General features: G+C 35.4%; 1 protein-coding gene across 6 annotated transcripts in view; it reads left to right on the top strand.

Annotated features, from left to right (window-relative positions):
- The window catches only part of ARHGAP32 (Rho GTPase activating protein 32), a 430,718-nt gene that overhangs the window by 240,245 nt on the left and 164,962 nt on the right, over positions 1-25,511 (top strand). For all 6 annotated transcript variants that reach the window (XM_056794599.1, XM_056794598.1, XM_056794601.1 and 3 more), the window contains one exon: positions 14,488-14,574. In XM_056794599.1, coding sequence (XP_056650577.1) covers positions 14,488-14,574 — 87 coding nt within the window. The remainder of the gene's footprint in view (positions 1-14,487; positions 14,575-25,511) is intronic.

The raw sequence follows: 25,511 nt of genomic DNA, 5'->3' as shown, positions 1-25,511 counted from the left end.
CGCTTTGCGCCTGGCTTGGCCCTTTCCGCGGGGTGTTTGTTTCTGTGTCTTAGCCAGCCAGGAGAGCCAGCAGTCTGAGGAGGGAGGGGCCCTGGCTTCTTGGAGCTCTGAGGGTTCCTGATAAGATTAACTTTCTGTGGGTTGAACTGAGTATGCTTTGAGGCAGGGACCTTCCGTGAGACTCGGATGGAAGGATCCAGCCAGGGGGCTGCAGGCTCCCCCTGTCTCTCTCTGTTTCCCTGCTGTCTGGGTGCCCCCGTGCCTGGGTCAGGTTGTTTTCAGGAAGTGGCCTTCAGGATAGCTGGCCCTGAGGCTCTGAGGTTCCCTTTGCTGCCTCAGACTCAGGGTTCTGGGTTTGGGGATGGGTCCTGGGACCTTCCTTCTGCCTACCCTTTAGGTCCGAGTGATCTTGGGTTCTAGCTTTTGGGGAGGCTGTACCTTTTGATCCAGGTCCATGTCCAGGAGGAGGATTCCCAGGATCTACGCTGTTGTTCGTTTTGAATTTCGGTGCCCTAGGAGCATATAGTTTGATTTCGGTAGGGTCTAATTTGCTTTTTATGGAGTTCTTTTCCTCATTGAATATTTTTACTTTTTTTTTTTCATTAGGCTAATTCTTCTTTTTACTGTCAAGGTGGAAATCTAGAGATCCCCAGTTTATTTAGTTGGGAGGTAGAAATCCCAGGTTTTGACATTGTCACAGGAGAGTTTTCCCCCTGAGGGAAGGTTCCACTTTAACAGACAATGGACATCAGTTTTGGCACAGTAGGTAGTGCACCAGTCTCGCAAGCTGAAGGTCCCAAGTTCGATCTTCTGAAGGAGGGAGTGATATACTGGTAAAGGCTTCTGGAGACAAAAGAGCTACTTGCCTTCAGATGGGATCTACCTCCCACCTGAAGTGGATGTCTATTGTCTGGTGAAGTGGGAACTTCCCTCAGTGGTAAACCTCTCTTGTGATGAGGTCAAAACCCGGGGTTTCTACCTCCCAACTAAGTAAACAGGGGATATCTAGATTTCCTAGTTGACATTACAGAGTTCTTTTCAATGAGTTTTGGGACTTTTTTACTATTAGGCCAATTTTTTATTTTAATGTTTTCTTTCTAAGTGAATTATGCCCACCTGGGGTGGTGAGGTACTTTCCCTAACTTTAAAAATTTTTCATGCTTCTGCTTTTAGAGTGAGTTCTGTAGTTCTGTATGTTATTGAACCTTTCAAGGTGTTAGAATCAAGGGAGAGGTTTGATTATTACTATTCTGTTTTGCAGTCTTTTTTTCACCCTGAGGGTCCTTGGTCTTCTGTGGCCACAAGTCCTAGTGATCCCCTTTGCTTTGAAATTTCAACCAGGTCCCCTGCTTTATTACAACTGACTACTAATGCATATTTCTGCTCCAGAAATAAAACCAGTAATGTGATTGGGCAATAGATCTGCCAATCAGCAATAGTTCCAGTAAAGTGCCCCTTGTAATTTATTTCTGAACAGTTTTCCAATCTCTTTATTGTCTTTGGGCTGAGAGTTTTTGAACCTACTAGTGCTTTTAAGTTACTGCTACTACATATTTGAAAGCTGCATAGGCCTCTACCCTAGTGTCACAGCCTTCTCCTGGGAACCTTTTAAGTTTTCTTACTCCAGAAAAATAATAATTCCAGATTTCAAGATTTGTAAGTGAGAGGTTAAGGTTCTTGATGAGTAGACCTTATACCTTTTTGTAAATTGTCATTTCTGTCTGTAATGATCTCCCCACACAGCTCTCTCTTTGGAAGTTCTCCTCTCCCTTGAAGTCCCAGCTCAGGTACTCCATCTATGAGTAACTGATTCCTTATCAAAGCTCTCATGTCAATATTTGACAATCTCATATATTTTAAAACCTTATCATCCATCTTAAAATCAATACTATATGTTGATTCTGGCCTTTGTAAAAGGATAGTGTTAGAGTAGCTGCCTTTTTAAACTTTATTATAATTATTATGATGTTTTATATTCTGTTAAATTATCCCATCTGGTGTTTTAGGAGCTTGGAGATATAGGGAGGAATCAAGTTATTTTATAGAAAGGCATTATTTTATTTTTATGATGTTTGGAGGTAAATGTTGACAGAGCTCAGTCCTTTAATCTGCTATCTTGGCTTTTCCCCATCCGAATTCTTATGTCTAAAAAACATGTGACAGGATTTCTAAATGGTGATTAGGAGTAACTGTATAGAATTATTGGTAATTTTTATATAGATGATCATCAAACTTAGAAATTGAGCTTGAAGTAAATGAAAAAGAATACAGAGAATGGATGAGGACCAAAGAAAAAAATTTTTGGTAATCTTCAGGTAATGAAGAGTTAATAACTGATCCCTAAACAAGCCTTTGAAAAATTTTTAGACACAAAAAGTGAATATTCCAAAATCCTGATGTGAAAAATTCATTTTTATTATAATTATTAACAGGAAGATATTGGAGTTCTTGAAATTATTGCCTCTCATTTGTTATTTTATTAGTTTCTAACAAATTTATTTTTACATCTAATATATTGTGAAAATATAGAAAAAAGCAGAATTTCATTTTATTTAAATGGGTAATCTTCGCTACCTTGAGCCCTAAGGTCGCAGAGTAATTTTACTTTATTCTATTATTAGTAATATAATAAACTATCTGCTTTATTTTATAATGAAACTCATTTTATATACAAAATCCTTACATTTTATGTAAAAAACAATGGCATGTAGTTACTCAAAGATCAAATGAGATTCCTTAACGGTTTCATTTCATATATTCGAAATATATAGAAACCTATCTTTCTATTCTTTTATTAGACGGTACTATAGGGGACAGATTTCTAAGGAAGGACTGGAAAGGTAGGTTGTATTCAAGGTGCCAAAAGCTTTAAGTAACCTTATCAGAGATTTTCTTTGATCTTAGCAATAATGGCATCTCCCCTCAAGCAGGAAGCTACAACCATGTAGATGCAAAGATCTCCACAAAGAAATTGAGCTCTAAATTGGTAGGTATATCTGAATAATAAATAAATCTCTAGGAGAACAAACAATGAAATAACCCCCACCCTCATAAAATACTAGGTCAGAATATTGAATATATTGTCAGAGGGTATTGCTGTGTCAAATATTGTTTCTTAACTGTCACTTAATTATCACTAGGGAGATTTTAATTTCTAGTAGTGATGGGTGAAGCTTGAAATTCTGTAATGTTTGTTTATTAAAGAATTAAACAGAAACCATGATGAAAATAGCAGAAAAGTCTTTGTACCCTGAGCAATATATCTTAGTGACAGACAATTCGTGTAGTGTAGAGATCATAGATTTTTGAAGCTATAAGAAACATATGTGAGAGTTTAATAAAGTCTGATCTTTATTTATAAATCTTGTTTACAGCATACTTTATAAATGGAGACCTGGTGTTATCCATTTGAAGATAATTGATTTTTGGTAACTTGCTATTCCTGCAGCATTCAAGTTAATTTTAGATAAATATGATATTTAGATTTCCTTTATATTTAACTTTCTTTGAGTCATTTGTCCTAATTCTGCCATTAAGAGTCAAGCCAAGCAAGTGCAATCCTTTTCCTACTTCTTCACATGATACTTCTATGGCATGATATCTTTCTCTGCTCCTTCTCTCTATTCATTCCATTTTGTCTTTGTTCTAAAATGGTCCTATAAATTAGATACAATCAAATGGGACTTGAGCAAGAAGGATATAATGGTACTGCCACTTTGTTCTAGACTGGAACCATTCTTCTTAACCATTTGGTTATGCATCCCTTTGACAATCCAGTGAAGCCTATAGAACTGTTCTCAGAATCTAATTTTTATATGTATGATTTGAAATAGACATTCAAAAGAAATTGAATCAATTTCTGGTCACATCATTGCCATTTTCTTTGAAATTTTAAGACTTTAAACCTGTTAAAATTCTCTTCGTTCAGTTTACCTGTATTTTTATAGATTTTTGAGATTCAGCATTTTAATTTTAAAATCTCACAGATTTGATGTCTGCCATTAAATGATATTGTAGAAGTAGTTTCTAGAGTAAGAGTCAGGGACCCCAAGTTCAAATCCCACCTCTGTCATTTATTTCTGTAACCTTGAGGATTTCATAAACTTCATGGACCTCAATTTCCTCATTTGTAAAATGATGGACTTGGACTAGATAACCTCTATGGCTTCTCTTATAGCTTTTAATCTGAACCATAAACAGAACTGGAAAAGAACAGAACCCAGAGATATTTTCCTGAAGTTCTCATTCCAAATTAACACTGATCTTGGTGAAATAATCAATAAATGCTCCTTAGCAAGACTACACATTTTCAAGTATCTTCTAATTCTCAAATTACAGAAGCATGATTAATGTGCCAGAGGTAGAACAAATATATTTGAATCCAAGGGACAAGAAAGAAAGAAGCCCAGCAAGGTAGCATCTTTATGAATTAAAAATGGACAAAGCCAAACTTAAGATATTCACACCCTATCCTTCTGCCATGAACCTCTACAATAATGCAGGATATATAGTCTGACCCATTGACTTTTGTTTTTGCATCCACTCAGACATTATCCTGCTATATTAGTTTTTGCCCACACGTGCCTCTTCCCTCATCCTAGCCTTCTGTTGTACTAAGCAATGAAACTCAGCTATTCTGGGCTGAGTGGGGAGGAGGAGAAGATATGAGATGGGAGAGTATGCTCTATCTCATATGACTATGTTAAGCCATAGGACACTTCTAAGTTAGGAACTCTTTAGAAAGCAGAACTACTTCCCTATATTCATGTTTCCCCTCTTCCCTAAGCATACAAAAAAACTTATGACAGTGATTTAGAGGTAGAAAGAAAGGTTTCTGGAATCCAGCTGGAGCCAATACTTTCTCCCAAAATGTTACTTGGCGATAAAGTGATTTACCAAAATTGAATGTAGCTGAGACACAGGCTTGAAGTCCAGTAACAAGAATACATCTGCCATCAAAGGAGCAGTATGAGCACCAGGAGAATTTAGGAGAAAAATAGTCTAAATCTATCATAGATATCAGGAGAAAGGAAACTCAGTTATATAAACTCAACAAGCAGATAAAGAAGATAGGCAAATTAAAAGTTGTTGATTAGAATGACATCTAAAATATTGTGAAGATACCTAAATAAATTTTGCATCCTAAAAGACATTGAATCAATATCTAATTAACAGTAGAACTCCATGAATTCCCCAAGAACCAGCGCAGGATGTTCCAGAGTGGTTCAAGAGAGAAGTCTGAATCTCAACTGAAGAATTTAAGTGGGAACAACAGGCATAAATTATAACTGGAGAACCAGAAACAATTAGCTGAATGGAAAAACATGAAGGCAAATACATTGCTTCCGCCAACTGAATGTTTATAGTTAGCTTAAGAATAATTGGCTTTCCAGAAGAACATGATTATTAAAAAAACCTGAAAATCACTTTGAAAAAAATGGTGTAAGAAAACCCCTATGAACTTAAGAATTGTAGAAAACAAAGCACCATTTGAAAGAACCCATAGGTCACAAGTGATTAATACACAGTGACTGATTTTAACTGTTACAATGCATTCATACAGATCATGTATTCTTGTAATATTTTGGGGGTTTATGCTTCTTGTCTTTCTTTATTTTTATATTTCTTTATTTCTATATTATCTTTAATTGATCTGTTTTTTCTTTTATACTTCTTTCCAAAGACTTACCACTATGGATTCAATTTGTTCTGTTCTACTAATTATTCTGCTATGTAAGCCATATATATAGTGCCTTTTGTTAATTTTTAATTTCTTTAAATATTCTGATTTCTCTGTTGATCCCTTCAGAAAAATCCTGTTGGGTTCCATGCTTTTATGAGAATCCATAGGGTTCTGTTTAATTAAATATTGATTTAGTTTCTTTTATCTTGTGCTATTTTTTTAGATGCATTTACAGTCATTTAGAAGTCATGGCAAATATTTACCCTTGAGTTTTAATATATTTCTTTTAATTTATCTGATAACATTCTTCAACTGCCTCACTGAAATAGAATTACCAAAGCCACCACCCCATGATGATATTAGTCCTCTTTGATAAAAGAAGGATAAACAACCAACTTACTGATTTTTGTGTGTGTGTGTGTGTGCTCTATCTTTATAACTGAGTTTTTTTTTTCCTCCTAAGATCTTTGGAGAGTTTTCAGACTTTAAAAAAAATCTTTTATTCCCCTATCAGAATCCTTCCTTGTCAGTGTATTCTGTGCCCCAAAGTTTCAACTTTTCTAAAGTTTTTGACACTATTAGCCATATTTTCTCTTTTCTTTAAGTTTTAATGATCTACTTTCTTCTGGTTTTCCTCTTGTCTTCTCTGACAGTTCTTTCTCATCCATAGAATGTTTGCCGGTTAATGGGATACATACCAGGACTTCTGTCCTGTATCATCTTTCTTTTATTTCTCTATGTTCTCTTGGTGACTGCATCAGCTCCTGTGGATTAAATTATGATCTTTGCCATGGAAACAATATCCACAGTTTACAATTTAGGGTGCAAGTCAGTAAAACAACTTTATTTTATCCACAAAGCTAAGCAGAAGAAAGCCACCAATTACCCCATTGAGTGTGGCAGTTGAAATGAGGTACTCTTTATAGCTACTAAAATAAGTAGAAAATATACTCAATACAATCACTAGATTTAAGGACAGTTTGCTGTGTTTCAAGAAGGGAATGTAGAGACTTCTAATATTCTAGCTAATTATTTTATCTTTTTTTCATTGTAGCAGAAGAGCTGCAGTAAAGAAAGACATTTACACGAAAATGCAGGTTTATTCTACAATGACATTACTTATTTCAAGAATGGGAAAATAACTGTGCCCCTTTCTTTTTAGATGACTATATCCAACCTTATCCTCTTTCCTGACCTTCAGTCTCACATCATCAGTTGCCTATAAGACATTTAAAACTCAGTATCTCAGAGATGTCTTAAACTCAACAAGTCTGAAATTAAATCATTTGTCTCTCTACAACCTCAGCTCTTTTTCAGACTTTTGTTTCTGTAAAGGGCTCCACTCTTATACTCTCCTGATTTCAGAACCTCTTCATCCTTGGCTCCTCACTTTCCCTCATCCCACATAGCTAATCAGATGCCAAACCGTGTCATTTCTATCTGTAGGATGGAGATATAGAGGGAGGTGAGGGGGAGAGGGAAGCATAAGGTTGCCATCTGTTACCCAAGAGATTGGTAGGTTTAATATAATAATTGGAGGAGGGAAGGACTGTGAAAGGGTTATGTCAAGAAAATAGAATTCCTTTCCTAGGTTGTAAGCTTCATGAAGCCAGGGGAATATCTTTTGTATTTTCCATATGTGTGATGTCAGGTCAATAATATAGTAATATCAGATTGTGCTTCATATCTTCTATGATTTTGTTATTTTTGTCTATGATTGATACAGTAGATACTTAATCTATTAATGTTGCTTAAACCTTAATTGCTTAAAATGGCACTAGACTTTTTGGAACACCCTGTAGAGACTTAATCAACAACTGGTTTGTCTGAAAATAAGGCCACAAATCATGAAACTCAAGATCAATTTGTGATTTGATTTCTATTTGTCTTATCTGGTATCTCCTAATTACTTTTTAGATATTTTACTTTAAAGAAGTTTACTTTTGGAAAAATTTTGTGCCAGAGAATTCATATGGTTACAGAAAATTATTACTTCTTTTGGATTATATATATAGCTTTTTCAAAAATTATTTTCAATAAAGTTCCCCTGTGATTTTTCTTTAAGTGGAATTGAGATAAAAATCTGGTGAAGAAGTTGAGGGAATTAATTATTAGTATTTCATTTCTGGTAGGTGATAAAGCATGTTGTCACTTTCCATTGTGTGCCCCTCCCTCAACCCCAAAATCAGTAAACTTCAGCCAAATTCTCCTCTTTTTCTATTTCTTTTGGCTCTGAAGTGCCATGTATTTTCTTGTGTGATCTTTCCAATTAACCTGACAGAAATTTTTAAAAATGCTCTTAATTTCTCTACAGTTAAAATTGAGCATATAATGGTTAGTGTGAAAATGATGAACTGAACTATAAAAGCAGAACTTAAATTGCAGTTGTGAGCATATTCATCTTAGGAGTAATGGAAATGGGAAAAGGGTGGAAACGAGAACTGGACACACAGAATTTAATATGATTTTCCTGAAATTCTCGTTTTTAGGATTTGATGCCCGAAAGTTGTTTTTTTTTTCATTTTTGTTATAGTTAGCTGCTAGAAAACAGCAAAGAAGAGGTGTTAGGGCTTGTCTAGGTTAATTGTATCAAGGGGGCAAGCATAGTGGTGCAGAGACTCTGTGTACCCTGGATATGATCTGTTTTTTAATGAGATTTCAATGTCTGTTGATAGTTTGAGAAATTTTAGTGAATGCTGAAGAAAAATCCCATATGCAGAGTTATATGGTCATTGTTTGAGCTAGAGGAAATTAAGGTTTTAGAAAGTAAATTACATTACCAAGTTTAAAATTTAAATGATCTTAAAGATTACTTAAGGAGTTGTGATTAAATTTTCTTTACCTCTCTCCCATGATTTTTTTTTATGTTGTCATTTTCTTTGCCAAAAAGATCAAGATGTTAACAAAATGGCTCTAACCTTAAAGGAGTTGATTTAGATCCTCTTTATTGAAAAACATTTATTCTAATTTAGAGGTTAAAAGATTTTTTTCTATATTAACTATATTATATTAATATATAAAATTAAAGAGCTATATTTAAAATGCATTGCAGTTGTAGGAAATGATTTCTGCTCTTAATAGTTGGCAATAAAATGTGTGGATATGTTCTCAAAATAATTTTGCTTGATCATTTTTAATTTAATTGTTAAAATAAAATTATTGTAATTTTTAAAAAGCCTTACTTCAGATTTAGATATCTTTGATGGTTATTGTTTTAATGTTAGTGGATAGCTTAGTTTAGAAACATAATTATAAATGTATTTACATAATTATATAAATAGGTACTTAATGTGTTTATATACTTTATCTACATACTTATATACTAATTGTATATATGTAATTTTATAAACATATATTACAAAATCATATTATAAGCTTTTCTTATATACCTAAATAAATTCAGCTGCATAATTTGTATTAAACTCTGAAACTTTGGATATACTAATTAGATGTAAATATCAATTTACAAAACTTATATTCTTAAACTTAATTTTATCATATTTATATGATAAAGAAAAGCCTTTTCACTCATTATGCAAATTAAGAAGAAACTGAAGGTCTACCTACCCACAGAAGTGGGATGGGGAAAGTATTCCACTTGAAAACTAAAAGAAATATTATGTTAGTTAAAAGACCCAGTGTTTTGGGTAATAATAATAATAAAAAAATCTCCACTGGGCTCTTAGCTTTCTAATCAATCTTATACAAGGAGTTGAAAAAGCCTTTGGACAGTTTACTTTTATTTCGTTTGAGAAACACATGGCAAAAAGGAGCAAGTATGGGGAGAATTCAGAAAAAGCTGTGTTGCCCTCTCTGTTTCGTAATGGGAGTAGTGTTACTGTAGAAAGCAGAAAAGCTCTGTTGCCTGTCAGACCACTCTCATCATCTCTATATCATACCCCTTAAGCAGATATTCACTAATATTCTGCCCTGCCTTTTCTTTTCTTTGTCTGTCTTCTTTTTTGTTAACCATATCAGATCCCATGGGTTTAACTATTATATATATATATATATATGAGATGACACACATATATGCAAACATATGAATGAATGAATGAATGTATGCATGCATGTATGTATGTATGTATTTATGTATGTATGTATGTATGTGGGAGCTAGATGACACAATAGAACATTTAATCCGATGTCCATGTCTCAGTTCAAATCTCCTCTTAGATACTTACTAACTGTGTTTCCCTGGGAAAGTAACTCTTATTGGCCTATTTCCTCAATTAAAAAAAAACCAAAAAAAACAAAACAAAAAATCTAGGGATGAATATAGTACCTACGTCCCAAGGCTGATGTTGTGAGGTTCAAATGAGATATTTGTAAACTGCCTTCAACAGTTCCTGGCATATGGTAAGTGCTTAATAAATATGTATTCTTTCCCTTCCTCCCTCCTTTATGCACATGTGTATATGTCCATACATATGAATGTGCATTCAGCTCCATTCTCTTCCTTAATCTTCAGTCCTATATCAACAGTTGCCTATTAAACCAGATACCAAATTCAGATAAAAATAGGAGCCACAAAATCATACCATACATAAGGATCCCTGAGGGAGTATATTTACTTGGAAAACCTCATATGTTTTATTGTAATTTATTGTATCTATGTATGACTACATGTTTATTCATTTTGTTATTTCCCAGTTACATTTTAATTTTATTTCAAGCACTTAGAAATGTTACAGATTGCATATGCCATTAGTTTTGATACCTTCAGCATTAGACATTTTAAACTAGATATCCCAGAGGCATCTCAAACTCAGCATCTCCAGAACTGAACTCATTATCATCCTTTCCCCCAAACTTTCTCTCTTCCGAACTTTCCTATTTCTGTCAAAGGTACTGCCATCTTCCTCAACACAATTCTCAGCCCACTCTTCCTCAGCCCACATATCTCTTCATTTTCCAAATTTTGTTGTCTCAATGGCCACAATATCATACACGCTCTCTTTTAGTTCAGCTCATATTGCCTTAGCTTTTTGCAACTGCCTTGTAATTGTTTTCCCATCTTCAAGTCTCTCCCCATTCCAGTTCATTCTACATGCTGCTGCCAAAGTAGTTTTCCTCAAGTGCATTTTTAGCCATGTGATTCTCCTACTCCATCAACTCCAGTGGCTTACTTTTGCTTCTAAGACAAATTTATAAACTCCTCTGCTTAGCTTTTAAAATCTTTTACCACCTGTACCCCAAGCTGTCTTTCAAGACTTATTAGACATTACTCCCCTCCCATACTCTGCAATCTAGCTAAGCTGACCTACTTTTTGGTTTTTTACATACTACACTTCATCTTTTTGTCTCTATACCTTTGCATCAGATGATCTCTACCTCCTTGCTTCTATTTCATAGTGCCCTGTCTTCATAAGAAACACCATTATTTGCACAAAACCTTTCATGGTCTTCTCAATTTGTGCTTTTCCTCCTAAGTTACCTTATATTGAAACATGCTGTGTTAATTTTTATTCATTTTCTAATTATGCTTTATATTTTATGTATCCACATTCTACATATAGTTATTAATTGAAGTTATCTGATATGGATGTAGTCTCTTTTTCCTTTTATATTTCATAGAAATTGATTAGTTAACACTAAATTTCAAGGGAATCCATTGTAATATCTAACACTTTTTAAAAATTATTATTGTTTAAATTCCTATTTTCCATCTTAGAATCAATATATTGGTTCCAAGGCCTAAGAATGGTTAGGGCTAGGCCATGGTTGTTAAGTTCCTGGCCCAAGGTCACATAGCTAGGAAGTGTCTGAGGCCACATTTGAACTTAGAACCTCCTGTCTCTAGGCCTGGTTCTCAATCCACTGAGCTACCCAGCTGCCCCATATCACTTTAAGAACATTAAAATAAAAGTATAAAAAATTAATATAATGTTTAAAAATAACACTTCTGTTTCAGATATATTTTTAAATTGCTGTTTTAATCTTAATGGGGTGTTCAGAAACATCATGTGATTTTAAATGAACATGAATAAATCTTTTTCTTATTGAAAATTATATTTGTTTGTAGCAATCTCCCTGTTGTCTCCTCATTAGAATGTAAGCTCTGTATGTATAGGAATTGTTTCATTCTTTGTATTTACATGCATCACCTACTTCTAACATTCTCTGACATATAAAAGGTCTATAATAAATGCTTGTTGGTTGGTTGATTCTAGGTAATGATACAAGTTTTAATTGTAGGGTAATGAAGTTACAGCATCTGTAGGATTGTGTGATTTAGTCATAATCCCTTCTTAGCCTTCACATACCACATGTTAAGGATATTGCTATAAGATACTGCACATTAGATTATTATTGAATTAATATGGTGATGGAAAATTAAATGTAGATCTCAAAAATATGCTATCTATGTCAGAAAATACTTGGGCCCAAAACAAGATACATTCATCTTGTATGTTGTGTTTGTTTACAGCAAGTCCCCCCCTCCCCCCAATAAAGGGCAAGTATAGTTTATAATTGTTGTTAAAATGAAATTATTACAGTGATTTAAAGCTATTAATATTGAGGATCTAAGATGCCCTTTTTATTTCAAGAATTCAGTTATCAAAGTAATAATCTAAAATTTCAGTTGTTGGGGAATGTGAAGAAATGGAGATTATATTTTACTTTTTTGAACTTTAGATAAGAAATGACATCAATTAAACTGCATGTAATAAATTCTTTTTTAGTGAAATGTATGTTTACTAAATTTCCTTAGAATTTCATTCTCAAAGCCAGGAAAAATACAAGCTTTTCCTTTAAATATTAGTATACATAGTAGGTTATAATCTGTAACTGTTTGGAATTTTCCTCTTTTCCACTTGATACTCTTGTGTTGGGCAGCAACAGTTAATTTAAATAGCTATGCTAACTGCGGTATGTTCTACAAATGCTCTTAGGAAACTTGGCAGGGAGGAGACTAGAGAAATTTATTCATTTCTTTTTTTTTTTTACTCCCACATTTAGAAATCTACTGCTTTCATTTGTTCAGAATAAATAAGTTAAAAACCTGGTTTACCTTTTAACAATAGATTGCAAGGAATACAATCTTTAAAGTTATGTAAATATGATGAAACAGACCATTCACCTGTCACCTAAAAGAAAAGGCTGGCTACCTTATCAGATTGAGTCCCTATCTTTTCACTGGGAGATTGGACTTCCTGGCAGTAAAAAAGAGTGTGTGATTCCAGTCTGAAAGTTTATCCTTATCATTATATCCTTATTCTTCACTTTTTCTTTTTATCTAGCATAGACTTTTAAGAGTTGAAATGATATAGTCCTGCTGTCTGTTTAATAAGTAAATCTCTCTTCAACATCACTGAATAAATTGCCTTCCAAACTCTCCTTGAACATCTCTAACAAGAGAAAAATCATGAAATCAGAAAGTAGTAAACTTTATTTTTCTAATTATTAGTCCCATTCCTTGTGCAGAATTCTTACCAACTTTGAACCATCCATTCATATTCTTCCCACTAAAGGAAAGAAGGTTTTCTAATCTATTTACTGTATTTGAAGAAATAAATACAAATAGACCTTCAGTACTTCCCACCCCTAAGTCTCTTCTCTCTAAGGAATCTTACTATCTTCAACTGTTCATCATATTACATGAGTCATCTTACTGTCTTGCTACCCCTATTCTGGATTCATTCCAGTTAATCAGTTTTCTTCTTAAAATGGGGCAACTCTGATTCTAATATTTGCGTACCTAGCTCTAACCTCTGCTGACCTCTAGTCTCATATCTTCAACTTCATTTCAGACATTTAGAACTGGATGTTCAGTAGACATCTTAAACTACACATGTCAAAAACAACTCATTATCTGTTGCTCCCACCCCAACATTCCCATTCCAAATTTCCTTGTTACTTTTGAGTGCAACACCATCTTTGCCAGCCCTTCATGCTTACCACCTAGGCATTATCCTGAACTCCTCACTATCTTTCCCTTCCATATCTAGTCTGTTTCCAAGACCTGTCAATTTCTTCTCTGTCCCATATCTTAAATATATCCCCTTTTCTCCCTTGATACTGCTACTCTTCATTTACAGTTTATTGCAGTAACCAGTTGGTAGGTCTTCTTGCCACAAATTTTCTGCTCAATCTAGTCCTATCTTCTATAGCTTGACGTAAGAATTTGTTTTTTTCTTGAGTTGATCAAATCTTTACTTTTTCATCATTTTATTCCTAGAAATACATAGAATTGTGCTTTATTTATTTTGATTCCCCTTCAACACATTATTTAGGGCAGTGGTTCTCAACCTTTCTAATGCCGTGACCCTGCAATATAGTTCCTCATGTTGCAGTGACTCCAAACCAAAAAATTATTTTGGTGGCTACTTCAAAACTGTAATTTTGCTACAGTTATGATTCGGAATGTAAATACCTGATATGCACTATGTATTCTCATTGCTACAAATTGAGAGGTTGAGAACCACTGATTTAGTGTATTGCATGTAGTATCCTGTATGTCTGGGAGTAATGGAATAAGAACTTTTTTGGAGGTGAGGGATTGTTTGCTATTATATAATTGATCATAAAATTTTAAATAATTAAAAATAAAAGTTAAAAGTTAAAAATTTTAAAGTTAAAATTTTAAGATAATGTTGGAAAATTTATTTTTCAGAAAGTCTTTAAAATATTTTGTGTGACTACCCTGAAGCTCACATCAAATTTGTGTGCCTTTGCACAAGACATGTCTTAGAGCAACTTAATGTGAATTTTGTCCCTCAAGAATAGTTACAGGGTTTGCTTAATTTTGTCTGTTGACCTAGGCTCTCATGCTCTTTCCTGTTCTTCTTCTTGTGGTATAGCTTTCACTCTCAGAGGAGCAGAATGAAGTCATGAAAAACGGCTGTGAATCCAAGGAGTTGGTCTACCTCGTACAGATTGCTTGTCAGGTAAATAATATTTATTTCCTTATGCATATGCAGTCACAAATACTTAATAGAAATTCTTAGGAAATGTTTCAGAATCCCCTTTCTATCATACATAAGCTTTTCCAGTGTCATTTGATTGATCCATTGAAATGCATTTCCATAACACAGCACAAAAATTGCTGTTGGGCTAATAATAAATAGCAAGTAGGTGAGAACATAAATGATGTCTTTTTAAAGAGGAATATAATCACGTGCTTTCAGCATGTTGTAAGATGCTTTAAAAGTAGTTTTGCAATGTCAAATGTTTGAAGTCAAACAGAATAATCTAATCTGTTATGTTAACAAATCTTCAAGAAAAATTGAAGAAAGTCAGAGATAAGATGCCATTTGATCTCCTCTTTCCCAGTAAATAAATCAGCAAGTACTTGTTAAACTACTCCTATGTGTTATGGACTGGATATGAAGAGACAAGAAGGAGACAAGTCTCTGTGAAAGGAGTTTACAACACAGTAGGATTGTGTGCATATATAAATAAATAAAACAAAAATTTTTATGTGAGAAAGAAGCAAATGGAATATATTTGCAAAGACCTCATATCAGGAATTATATTTTAGCTTTGAAGGAAACTAAGGTTTCAGTGAATTGGAAGATAAGGAAGAATTCAAAGGGAAGGAAGCAGAGATTGAATATCTTCTATACATAGAACGTAGCTAAATTCGTCATCTTTTAAAATTGTAGACAGTAATTTCTGAATGTTTTGTCTATGCTTTTAGGGTTTCAATTTATATCACTGATATAGATACTGACCAGGATTATTGATCAGTGAATATTAAGCACCTATTTGTGCCTATACAAGGTGCTAGAAATAAATAAAAACAAAAGTGAAATGGTCCTTGACCTTAATGATATTGTATTTGAGGAGATCAAGTGTACATGCATAGGTAGTTTATAAAGTCTAGCCAAACATCTATATGGATTCACCTGAACTTGATTCAGTAACTTCCTTTGTTATAGTACTCAATCTACCCAATAAATTAAATCTCTTGGTTTTGGCTTTTGGTCTCTAGAAATGTGAAAAATTAATATATGATATTGATTTAAGAAAAATTAGGTTGCAGAATATAAACATAAGCAAATTTATAAAAGGAGACCTGTACAGTTAAAAAGTGGTACTCATCCTATTTATAGTCTTCCTCCCTCTTTTCCCCCCACTTGCTACATATATCTCCATTTTGAGTGTAAAATTAAGAGAATATTTTCTTAAATCTCTCTTGCTTCTTTAAGTAGAATAAGTTTTGCTTTTACTTTTGTACAGAGATGTCTAAATGCAAAATTTTGTAGAAAGTAGTCCTTCTAGAAAGTCAGGTTGCAATATAGAGTTCTGAAAAGGGAATAATGTATAACAAATCTGGATGGCTAGTTTGGAACCAGGACTTGATGGTCCTTAGATGACAGAGAAGTTTTTATTTGACCTTAAAAGGAAATGAACTGTCAAACAAACAAATTTCTCTCATCCCATTATCTTCAGTGAAAATACACATCATAAGCCATGCTTTGATATCTTATGCAAAATAATTATAATATGGAGTTATTTATCATATATTATCTTTAAAAAATAATCTCTCTAATTTAATTTCATTTTAAAATGTTTTTGGGGGGGGGTAAGTGACTTAGTGGATCAAGAGCCAGGCCTAGAGATGGGAGGCCCCGGTTTCAAGTCTGTCCTCAGACACTCCTAGCTGTGTGAGCCTCGGCAAGTCACTTAATCCTCAGTGCCTAACTCTTAACTACTCTTCTTCCTTGGAAGCAATACATAGTATTGATTCTAAGGTGAAAGCTAAGGGTTTTTAAATATATATATATAATTTTTAGTTAATAGTTTTTGTCATTTTGTTTTGATATTTCTGTCACCAGTAACTTTGCTGATCCATGTGAACAGAATTTCCCATTATCACAAATATTTGATAAAAAATTATTACATTGGCCGCATCTAAAAATGTATAACTCATTTTGCACTTGTAGTTGCAGCAGCTTTTTTACTGAACAGTAAGAAGCGTAATATAATATTAGTCTTCTGAATTCATGATTGGTTATTGCATTGACCACAGTTCCATATTTTTCTTTTCTTTTCCTTTATATCTTTTATGTTATCACATAGACATTTAAAAAAAATTCTAAGAAAAGCAAAATCAAAGGAAATATCTTTTTATTTTTAATTTCTTACGACAGTTAATATTCCCTTACATTCAGATGCAATAATTTGTTGAGTGACTCTATAATCAAAAAATACCTTTATTCCTTCAATTTATTTGGCATTCCAAAAGATACTTCCAATTTCTTCTATACTGAAGGTTTCTTTTCACATCTCATTAAAAACAGTTGAGCCAAACTGCTGGGGAAACTGTGAAAATGTATGGGAAAAATTAGATCTTGATCAGCATCTCACATTCATTTCCCTTTTCTTAGAGAGTGTGTGTGTAGCATCTCTTGATTTCATTTCATCAAATTAATTTTACTTTTAAGTGTTTAACCTCAAAAGGCAGCAAAGCTTCAGATTTTTTTTAAAGGTGCCAGCATAGACTTTGGCAGATTTTTAAAAACATGATCCTTTAATTATTTAGAATATAAACATGATATTTCTTTTCTTACTATGATTTGCTCACAGGCTAATTAGAAAATTTACTTTTCCTTTGATACCTTTCCCACATTGTTACATAAATCAGTATATATTCAACTATGAGAGAATCTATTATTCAAAAATATTCTCTCTTCAGTTATCATTAGTTTTGTTGATTTTTCTGATTTGATCCTGACTTCAAAGGTTTATCAAGGAAATATCTATGGAAAACTGTACAACTGCATAATTCTAGTACTGCCTATTAATGAGTCAGAAAAGATTTCACTAACCAAATTAAAAGACACTTGGGAGAAGTATGCTTTATGACTATTAGCTATGAAACCACTTTTCTTTAAGATTTAAAACACAAAATGGCTTTTAAAAAAACGTACATATATTTTTGTCTAATTCAGCAGAGCAGCTTTGCTTTCAAATCTTTATATATGCTAAAAAAGTAAAATTTGATAGAATGGATTTGATAGAATTTTAATTAAAATATGACCTGTTGTAATACAAATAAGATTTTAAGCCAATCTCTAAATCTATGTAGCCCATAGTTTATCACTAGAGATTCAAAAATACTTCAGAGTGAGTGAGAATTGATATATGCATAAAGGTTTGTCAGTATTGTCTTTAAGCAGTCAATACTAACATTCCAGTCCTGCCTGGACAACAAGCTGTCTGCTAAGGGACCACTCACTGGAAGCTCAACCGAGAAATGGAACCAGTTCAGAGACGCAGTGAAGGAAACATCAAAGGCAGTCCTAGGCCCAAAACAACACAACCACCAGGACTGGTTGGACAAGAACAACACTGCTATTGAAGACCTATTGAGCAAGAAGAACAAAACCTTTATGGAGTGGCAAAATAACCCAAATTCTGCTCCTAAAAAGGACAGATTCAAGTCTCTCCAAGCCACGGCGCAGCATGAGATCAGGAAGATGCAAGACCAATAGTGGGAAAAAAAGGCAGAAGAAATCCAGTGGTTTACTGATAGGAAAAACTACAAGCAATTTTTCAGTGCCCTCAAGACTGTCTATGGGCCATCAAAACCCACCACCACTCCCTTGCTATCCTCTGACGGTGACACTCATAAAAGATAAAAAAGGCATCAGCAACAGAACACTTCAGTCAGCTTCTCAACCGACCCTCTTCAGTCGACCAAAGTGCCCCTGACCAGATCCCCCAAAACCGCTCCATTGAACAACTTGATGTCCCTCCTTCAATAGAGGAAGTCCAAAAAGCCATTAAACAAATGAGTGCAGGCAAGGAACCTGGTAAAGACGGGATCCCAACCGAGGTGTACAAGGCCTTAAATGGAAAGGTGCTCCAGGCATTCCACATAGTGCTGACCAGCATATGGGAAGAGGAAGACATGCCCCCAGAACTCAGAGATGCCTCCATCATAGCCCTATACAAGAACAAAGGCTCACGAGCAGCCTGTGACAACTACAGAGGCATCTCACTACTCTCCACCGCCGGAAAGATCCTCGCCCGTGTTATACTCAACAGACTCCTGTCATCTATTTCTGAGCAGAACCTGCCTGAATCACAATGTGGCTTCCGACCAGATCGCAGCACCATCGACATGGTCTTCACGGTGAGGCAAATGCAGGAAAAATGCCTTGAGCAGAACCTGAGTCTCTACATTGTCTTCATAGACAAAGGCATTCGACACAGTGAACAGGGATGCATTGTGGGTGATCCTCAGCAAGTTCGGTTGCCCATCAAAATTCGTCAAACCGATCCAGCTCCTTCGTGTCGACATGACAGGGGAAATCCTATCTGGTGCAGAGACTTCCGATCGCTTCAACATCTCCAATGGCGTGAAACAAGGCTGTGTCCTTGCTCCGGTACTATTCAACCTATTTTTCACCCAAGTATTACGACATGCTGTGATGGATCTAGACCTGGGCGTCTACATTAAATACCGACTGGATGGCTCACTATTTGACCTTCTCTGCCTGACTGCAAAAACAAAGACAACAGAGAGACTCATCCTGGAAGCTCTCTTTGCAGATGACTGTGCTCTCATGGCCCACCCAGAAAATCATCTCCAAGCCATTGTGGACAGGTTCTCCACCACAACAAAACTGTTTGGCCTGACTATCAGCCTCAGCAAAACAGAGGTGCTTTTCCAACCTGCACCAGGGAGGCCAACGAACCAGCTGTGCATTACAATCGACGGCACGCAGCTTTCTAACGTCAACACTTTCAAGTACCTGGGCAGCACCATCGCCAACGATGGGTCCCTAGACCACGAGATTAATGACAGGATCCAAAAGGCCAGCCAGCCACTCGGGCGGCTGTGCTGCAAAGTCCTCCAACACAGAGGTGTAAGCACTGCGACAAAGCTCAAAGTGTATAACGCTGTGGTCCTCAGCTCGCTCCTGTACGGTTGCGAGACATGGACACTGTACCGGAAGCACATGAAACAGCTGGAGCAATTCCACCAAAGCTCCCTCCGGTCAATCATGAGGATCCGATGGAAGGACCGAATCACCAATCAGGAAGTCCTCGACAGAGCCAACTCCACCAGCATCGAAGTCCTGGTCCTCAAAACCCAGCTACGATGGTCTGGACACGTCATCCACATGGACCCACAGCGAATACCAAGACAGGTATTCTATGGTGAACTGTCAGCTGGACTCAGGAAACAAGGCCGACCAAAGAAAAAATTCAAGAATCAGCTAAAGTCAAACCTGAAGTGGGCTGGCATTACACCAAAGCAACTAGAACTTGCTGCCTCTGACAGAAGCAGCTGCAAGCCCACATTCACCATGCCGCCGCCACCTTTGAAGATGAGCGACGTCGACGTCTTGCCGCTGCGCGTGAACGCCGACACCAGGCCACAACCGCACCTCCTGTAACAACTGGAGTTCCATGCCCCATGTGCCACAAACTTTGCACCTCAGCCTTTGGACTCCAAAGCCACATGAGGGTATATCGTAGATGAAACTGCAAATAGACAATAGTCATTCTCGATCACCGAGAAACTACTACTACTAATAATAATATAATACTTGCCATGTGGAGACCTAATAACATTTTTAGAAAATCTTAAAAATGTTTTTTGTATTTGAAAAGGTTGGAAATCAATTGCACTGTAGGCTATGATTGATTAGGAAGAAATGGTGGAAACTTGAGAAACACAGAAAAACACTTAAGGCACTGAATTGAAGATTAAAATAATGAAACAATGAAGAAGCACAAAAACCATGTTTTTAGCAACATAAAATATATCAACTAAGTCAAAGTTGCCTCATAATATTGCTGGTGCACAAGTAATAAAGTTAATAAGAGCAGGAATAAGTTTACATGCTATTCTAAAGAAGAAGAAACAAATATAGGCAATACATATACTAGAAAGAACACTGAAATTTGGAGCAGAAAGGATTGGATTTTAAAGCTCTACATTAATACGCTATAACTATTTGCCCATAGACTAGTTGTTTACTGTTTCTCAGCCTTGGACAACATTTTTTTAAGTCACTTTGCAAAATTCCTGACATATAATAGGTATTATATAAGTGCTAGCTATCACTTTTATATATCATATTGAATAAGGCATGTGGCAGTTATGTGGCTCAGTGTATTGAACAACCAGGCCAAGAGATGGGAGTTCCTGGGATCAAACCTGACCTTTATATTTTCTAGTTGTGCAACTCTGGGCACATAATAACCCCTGTTGCCTAGCCCTTACCATTCTTCTGCTTTGAAGCCAATGCACTATAATGATTCCATGACAGAAATATGGGTTTTAAAAAAAAGTATGCTAGATATATTTTGCTATCATTTGTCACTTGCAAACTCTCTACCACCGTCACTTAACTTCTCCTTTGAATGTCATGTTATCCAAATTTATCATATAATGAATGCAGGTCCTGGTGGCCATAATCTACCTCTCAGGATATTCCTCCTTCCTAAATGAGATTAATCCCAGACTTAGATTTCCTTCCTTCAAATACCCAACTTCCCAGTTATTTAGTCTCTTCTATCTCAACTACAAACAGATTTATGCTTTTGATTTTGGCATCACTCAAAGGGCTCTGCACTAATATTAATGAGTTCTGATAGCATTTATCTTATCATTATATTTTATCATTCCATATTTATCCATGCCTTATGACCTCCAATGTCTGTTTTTATCATTCTCAGGTATCTAATTTTCCTTCCTTTCTCTCAACTCTTTGACAAGCCATTTTAAAACTGTAGTATCACCTAATCTCAAATCATTTACCCCCTTCTCTGTCTCTGATCACTCCTTGCACCTCCTTCCTCATACTCTTAGCTGAAGGTTTCTTTTCACATCTCATCAAAAACAGTTGAGTCAAACTGCTGGGGAAATTGGGGAAAAGTATGGGAAAAATCAGGTCTAGATCAACATCTCACACCCTCTGTTTTGTCCATCATAAACTAGATACTGGACATTTAAAAGTGTATCACTCAACATGTATTTATTAAGCAATGACTTCGTTTAAAGTTGTTAATATAAAAATGTAAGTGAAACAGGCTCCTGTTCTCAAGGAGTTTATATATCAGTGGGGGAAAACAGTATACACATGCATATTTGAAAGACTCCTAGACACAGCAGACACAAGTCAACTTCAGTGGGATGGCAGGGGCTATCAGGAAAGGCTGTTAAAAAAGGTAGGTTGGATTTGAGCTCAATTTTGAAGTTAAGCAGGATTTCTAAAAGGTAGAGATATAGGTGAGAGTGAATTGTAGAAATGGGGGACAAAAGCCCTGAAGATAGGAGATAAAATATTGTTTGAAACAACAATTACACTGGATTGTTTAGTCTATAGAGTGCATACAGGTTTAGTGTATAGAGTGCATATAGTATGTTAAAAGCCCAAAGAAAGAGAGCTTCCATGGGCTTTGAAGAACTCAAAATGACAGAGGGACATGTTGATATTTGGCTTGAAAAGTAATAGGGAACCACTAGACTTTATTGAGTCACAGAATGACATGGTCACATTGTCAGAGCTGCACTTTAGAAAAATAACCATGGCAGTTGTGTGAAAGGGAAATTGCAGTGGGGAGAGATGAGGCAAAAACAGAAATTTGGAACTTTTTGTAATAATAAGTGAGAGGTTATGAGTGACTGATTTAGAATGATGTATGTGTGAGTGGAGAGGAGACATATGTGGGAGATACTGTGGAGGTGAAAAACAATAAGATTTGGTAACTGGTTTGTTATGTTGGGTGAATGAAAGCAAGAAGTCAGGGAAGTCAGGAAGAAGGTTGGTAGTTTTGACAGCATGTGGGATGTTTAGGTGGGATGGGTTTTTGGGGAAAGACAATTATTTTAATCTTTTTTATATAATATTTCTTTCACACAATGTATGATGCAGTTGGGAGAGCATTGGCTTTGGTGTTAGAGGAGTTCCATTCAAATTTCTGTTCTGTCTTTAAACCTCTTTGGGTGTTTGTCTCCAAGGATTGGGCTGGATGTATTCTCTTGGAGGACTCTTTCTTCTCTTGATCCATTATGCTTCTGGAAATGCATATCTCTCCCCTCCCCTCTGCTATAACTCCAGAACTATTTTATGTTTTTCTTGTATAGAGATAGAAACAGAATAGACATTATAAAGTACTTTTAAAAGTGCTGTGTCAATATAAGCTATTTATATTCTCTAGGTTTAGGAAACATATCTCATTAAAAATCAGAGTACAAAAGATAGGATGCTAGATTTGGAGTCAGGAATTTCAGGATTGAAATCCTATCTTTAAACTTGTTGTCCAGAGTATCATCATGCTGCCCTTGCCCTGGTTTCATCTTTCAAATGTTGTCATATGGATCCTTTCTCAACAAACTCATCATGTCTAAACAAAACCTTTATCCACTGGTCCTCTTCCAAACCTGACTATATATGTAGAGGATATCACTATTCCTGCAATCAGTCACTTTATTGTTTCTCTCTCCATGTCTTGAATCCCTCAGGCAACAAGCACTTATTAGATGCTTATTCTGTCAATAAGGATGAAATGATCACTTCCTCTAAGGAGCTTATATTCTAATGGGCAAGACATTAAACACATAACAAAGTTGACTATCAATTGATGTTTGGTTAGTTAAGATATTCACATTTCTATTTGTAGGAGTGACTAATCTAAAGACAATAAATCTATATATCACTTCAGTCTAATTTCTCCTTTCCTGTTCAGTGTTAAGTGGTTTTGTTCCATTCATTGGAGACTGGAATACCAGAGACGGAGGCATGTATTTCAGAAGAATACTACAATATAACAATTTCAGGAAATGTTTTATAGATAAAAAGTGATTCCATGGGTTGATTTGAATGAGAAAGAGAAGTGTTTGGATAAGTAGGAGGAAAAGTATTTGATAGAAGCATTTATTCCAGGAAAATTAAAATACTCTCAGAGGTAGAAGTGAATAAGTGATGTTATTTATTGACATCTGTTACTAGAAAAATAGTATTTTGATGTCATGTAGTTGAATGTATTACAGGAACAAGCAAAATAATTATTGGATGATTTTAATATCAGAAAAACTTTTCTTACAAACTAAAAATTGTTGCTTTGACCTTTCCATATACATTCTGTGCATTTGTGTGTGTGTGTGTGTGTGTGTGTGTGTGTGTGTGTGTGTGTTTGTTAACTAATGTTTTCTTTAGATGTTACTCAAATGAAGTAGACCTCTGATTTCATGGATTTAATATTTGACCACAGTATCCACTCAACTTGCCAAAAACTTCCTTGCTTTCTCTAAATGTAGCATCAGGGGAATTTTGTTCAGTTTTGCTCTGAGAAACTTAGCTTTAAATTATTCTTCAAAATTGAGTAACTAATATGTAGAAATTTTACATTTTACATATCTGTGAAATTTTGTGAAATTTTACATTTTACATATCTGTTACTAAACCAGAGAATTGAAGCTTTGAACATGGAGGCCAGCTTCCCTGTTACTCTTTCTCTAAATGCTTTCACTACACCTTCACTAATTCCTCTTTATTCACTATTTAAGTGAGAGGATTACATTACTCCTTGTTACCCATTGTCACTTCAAGATTCTCTCCCTTTCTCAGTAACCTCTCTTCCTTTGAGGTTTATGCTATTCAAATCTACCACCCAATCAAATTCCTAATAGTTCTTGCATGCAAACGCCTAGGTTATTCCTTTTTCTCCTGCAATGAGTTTTGTACCTGACTCATAATCTTTCTTTCTTCCCCAACTTCTACCCTCATACTAGAAGACTACAACAAAAAGATTGATATTCTTTCAAATACTCTATCCTCTCAGTTGCTCAACCCCTTTTCCTTCGACCTTCTTTCCCATCCCTTCTCATCACCACACATGATAGTCATACAGCATTATCCACAAACACCTCCATATTCAAGAACTCTGAAATTCCCTCATCTGACCACAATGTATTGTTTCTCTACTTCTTATACCTCTCAATATCATATTCTAAGGCCTCTTTCATTCTATCTTCAGTTCTCTCCTAGGCTTTTTCTCCCCGCACAAGCTAGTCTTTCCTCTTTTTCCCTGTCTTGATCCCTGGTAAACCAGTTCCGCTCTATATTGTCGTTTTCTCCTGAGTTCCTAACCATCTTGTATCACAGATCATAATGCCCTGCCAAGCCTTTATCTCATCACCTGCTGCCTTCATTCCTATACAAGGGCTATTGAACAAAGGTAGAAAACATTGTACTTGTTCTGACTGGATCCACTATATATTTATGTTTCATAATGTCATTTCCTGTTCTGGCCTATTTGCTGACCTTCATGTCTCCAGCAGCCTTTCAGACACCTAGACCTGAATGTCAAGTAGAGATCTTCCTTCAAACCTAACTCATTATCTTTCTTCCTAACCCTTCTCTCTCCCATGTTCTCTAATACTTCAGATGGGAACACCATCCCCCCACTTCTATAGGCTTGTAACTTAGGAATTTTTCTCAATTCTTCACTCCCTTTCCCCCTACTCCTTATTTGCAATCTGTTGTCCAGGTCTGTTGATTTCACCTTTGCAACATCTCTTAAATATGCCCCCATCTCTCTTTTTTGACACTTCTGCCAACTTGTTGCAGGTCTTCTTCACCTCCATTATATAAGAATTATTGTAATAACTTGGTGGTGGGTCTGCCTGCCTCAAGTCTTTACCCACTCTATCTGTTCTCCATAAAGCCATAAAAGTAATTTCCCAAAGTCTGGGTCCAACCATGTTACTCTTTTATTCAGCAAACCCCAGTATCCCATTGGCTTTCTTTGGTATTGAGATAAAATATACAATCCTTAGTTTGACATTCAAAGCCCTTCATAACCTAGCTAATGTCTACCTTTCCAGTCTTTTCACACCTTACTCCCTGCCATGTTC

The sequence above is a fragment of the Monodelphis domestica genome, chromosome 4 (genome assembly GCF_027887165.1).
Source record: "Monodelphis domestica isolate mMonDom1 chromosome 4, mMonDom1.pri, whole genome shotgun sequence".
NCBI lineage: Eukaryota > Metazoa > Chordata > Mammalia > Didelphimorphia > Didelphidae > Monodelphis > Monodelphis domestica.
This window is presented reverse-complemented; position numbering and strand designations above follow the sequence as displayed.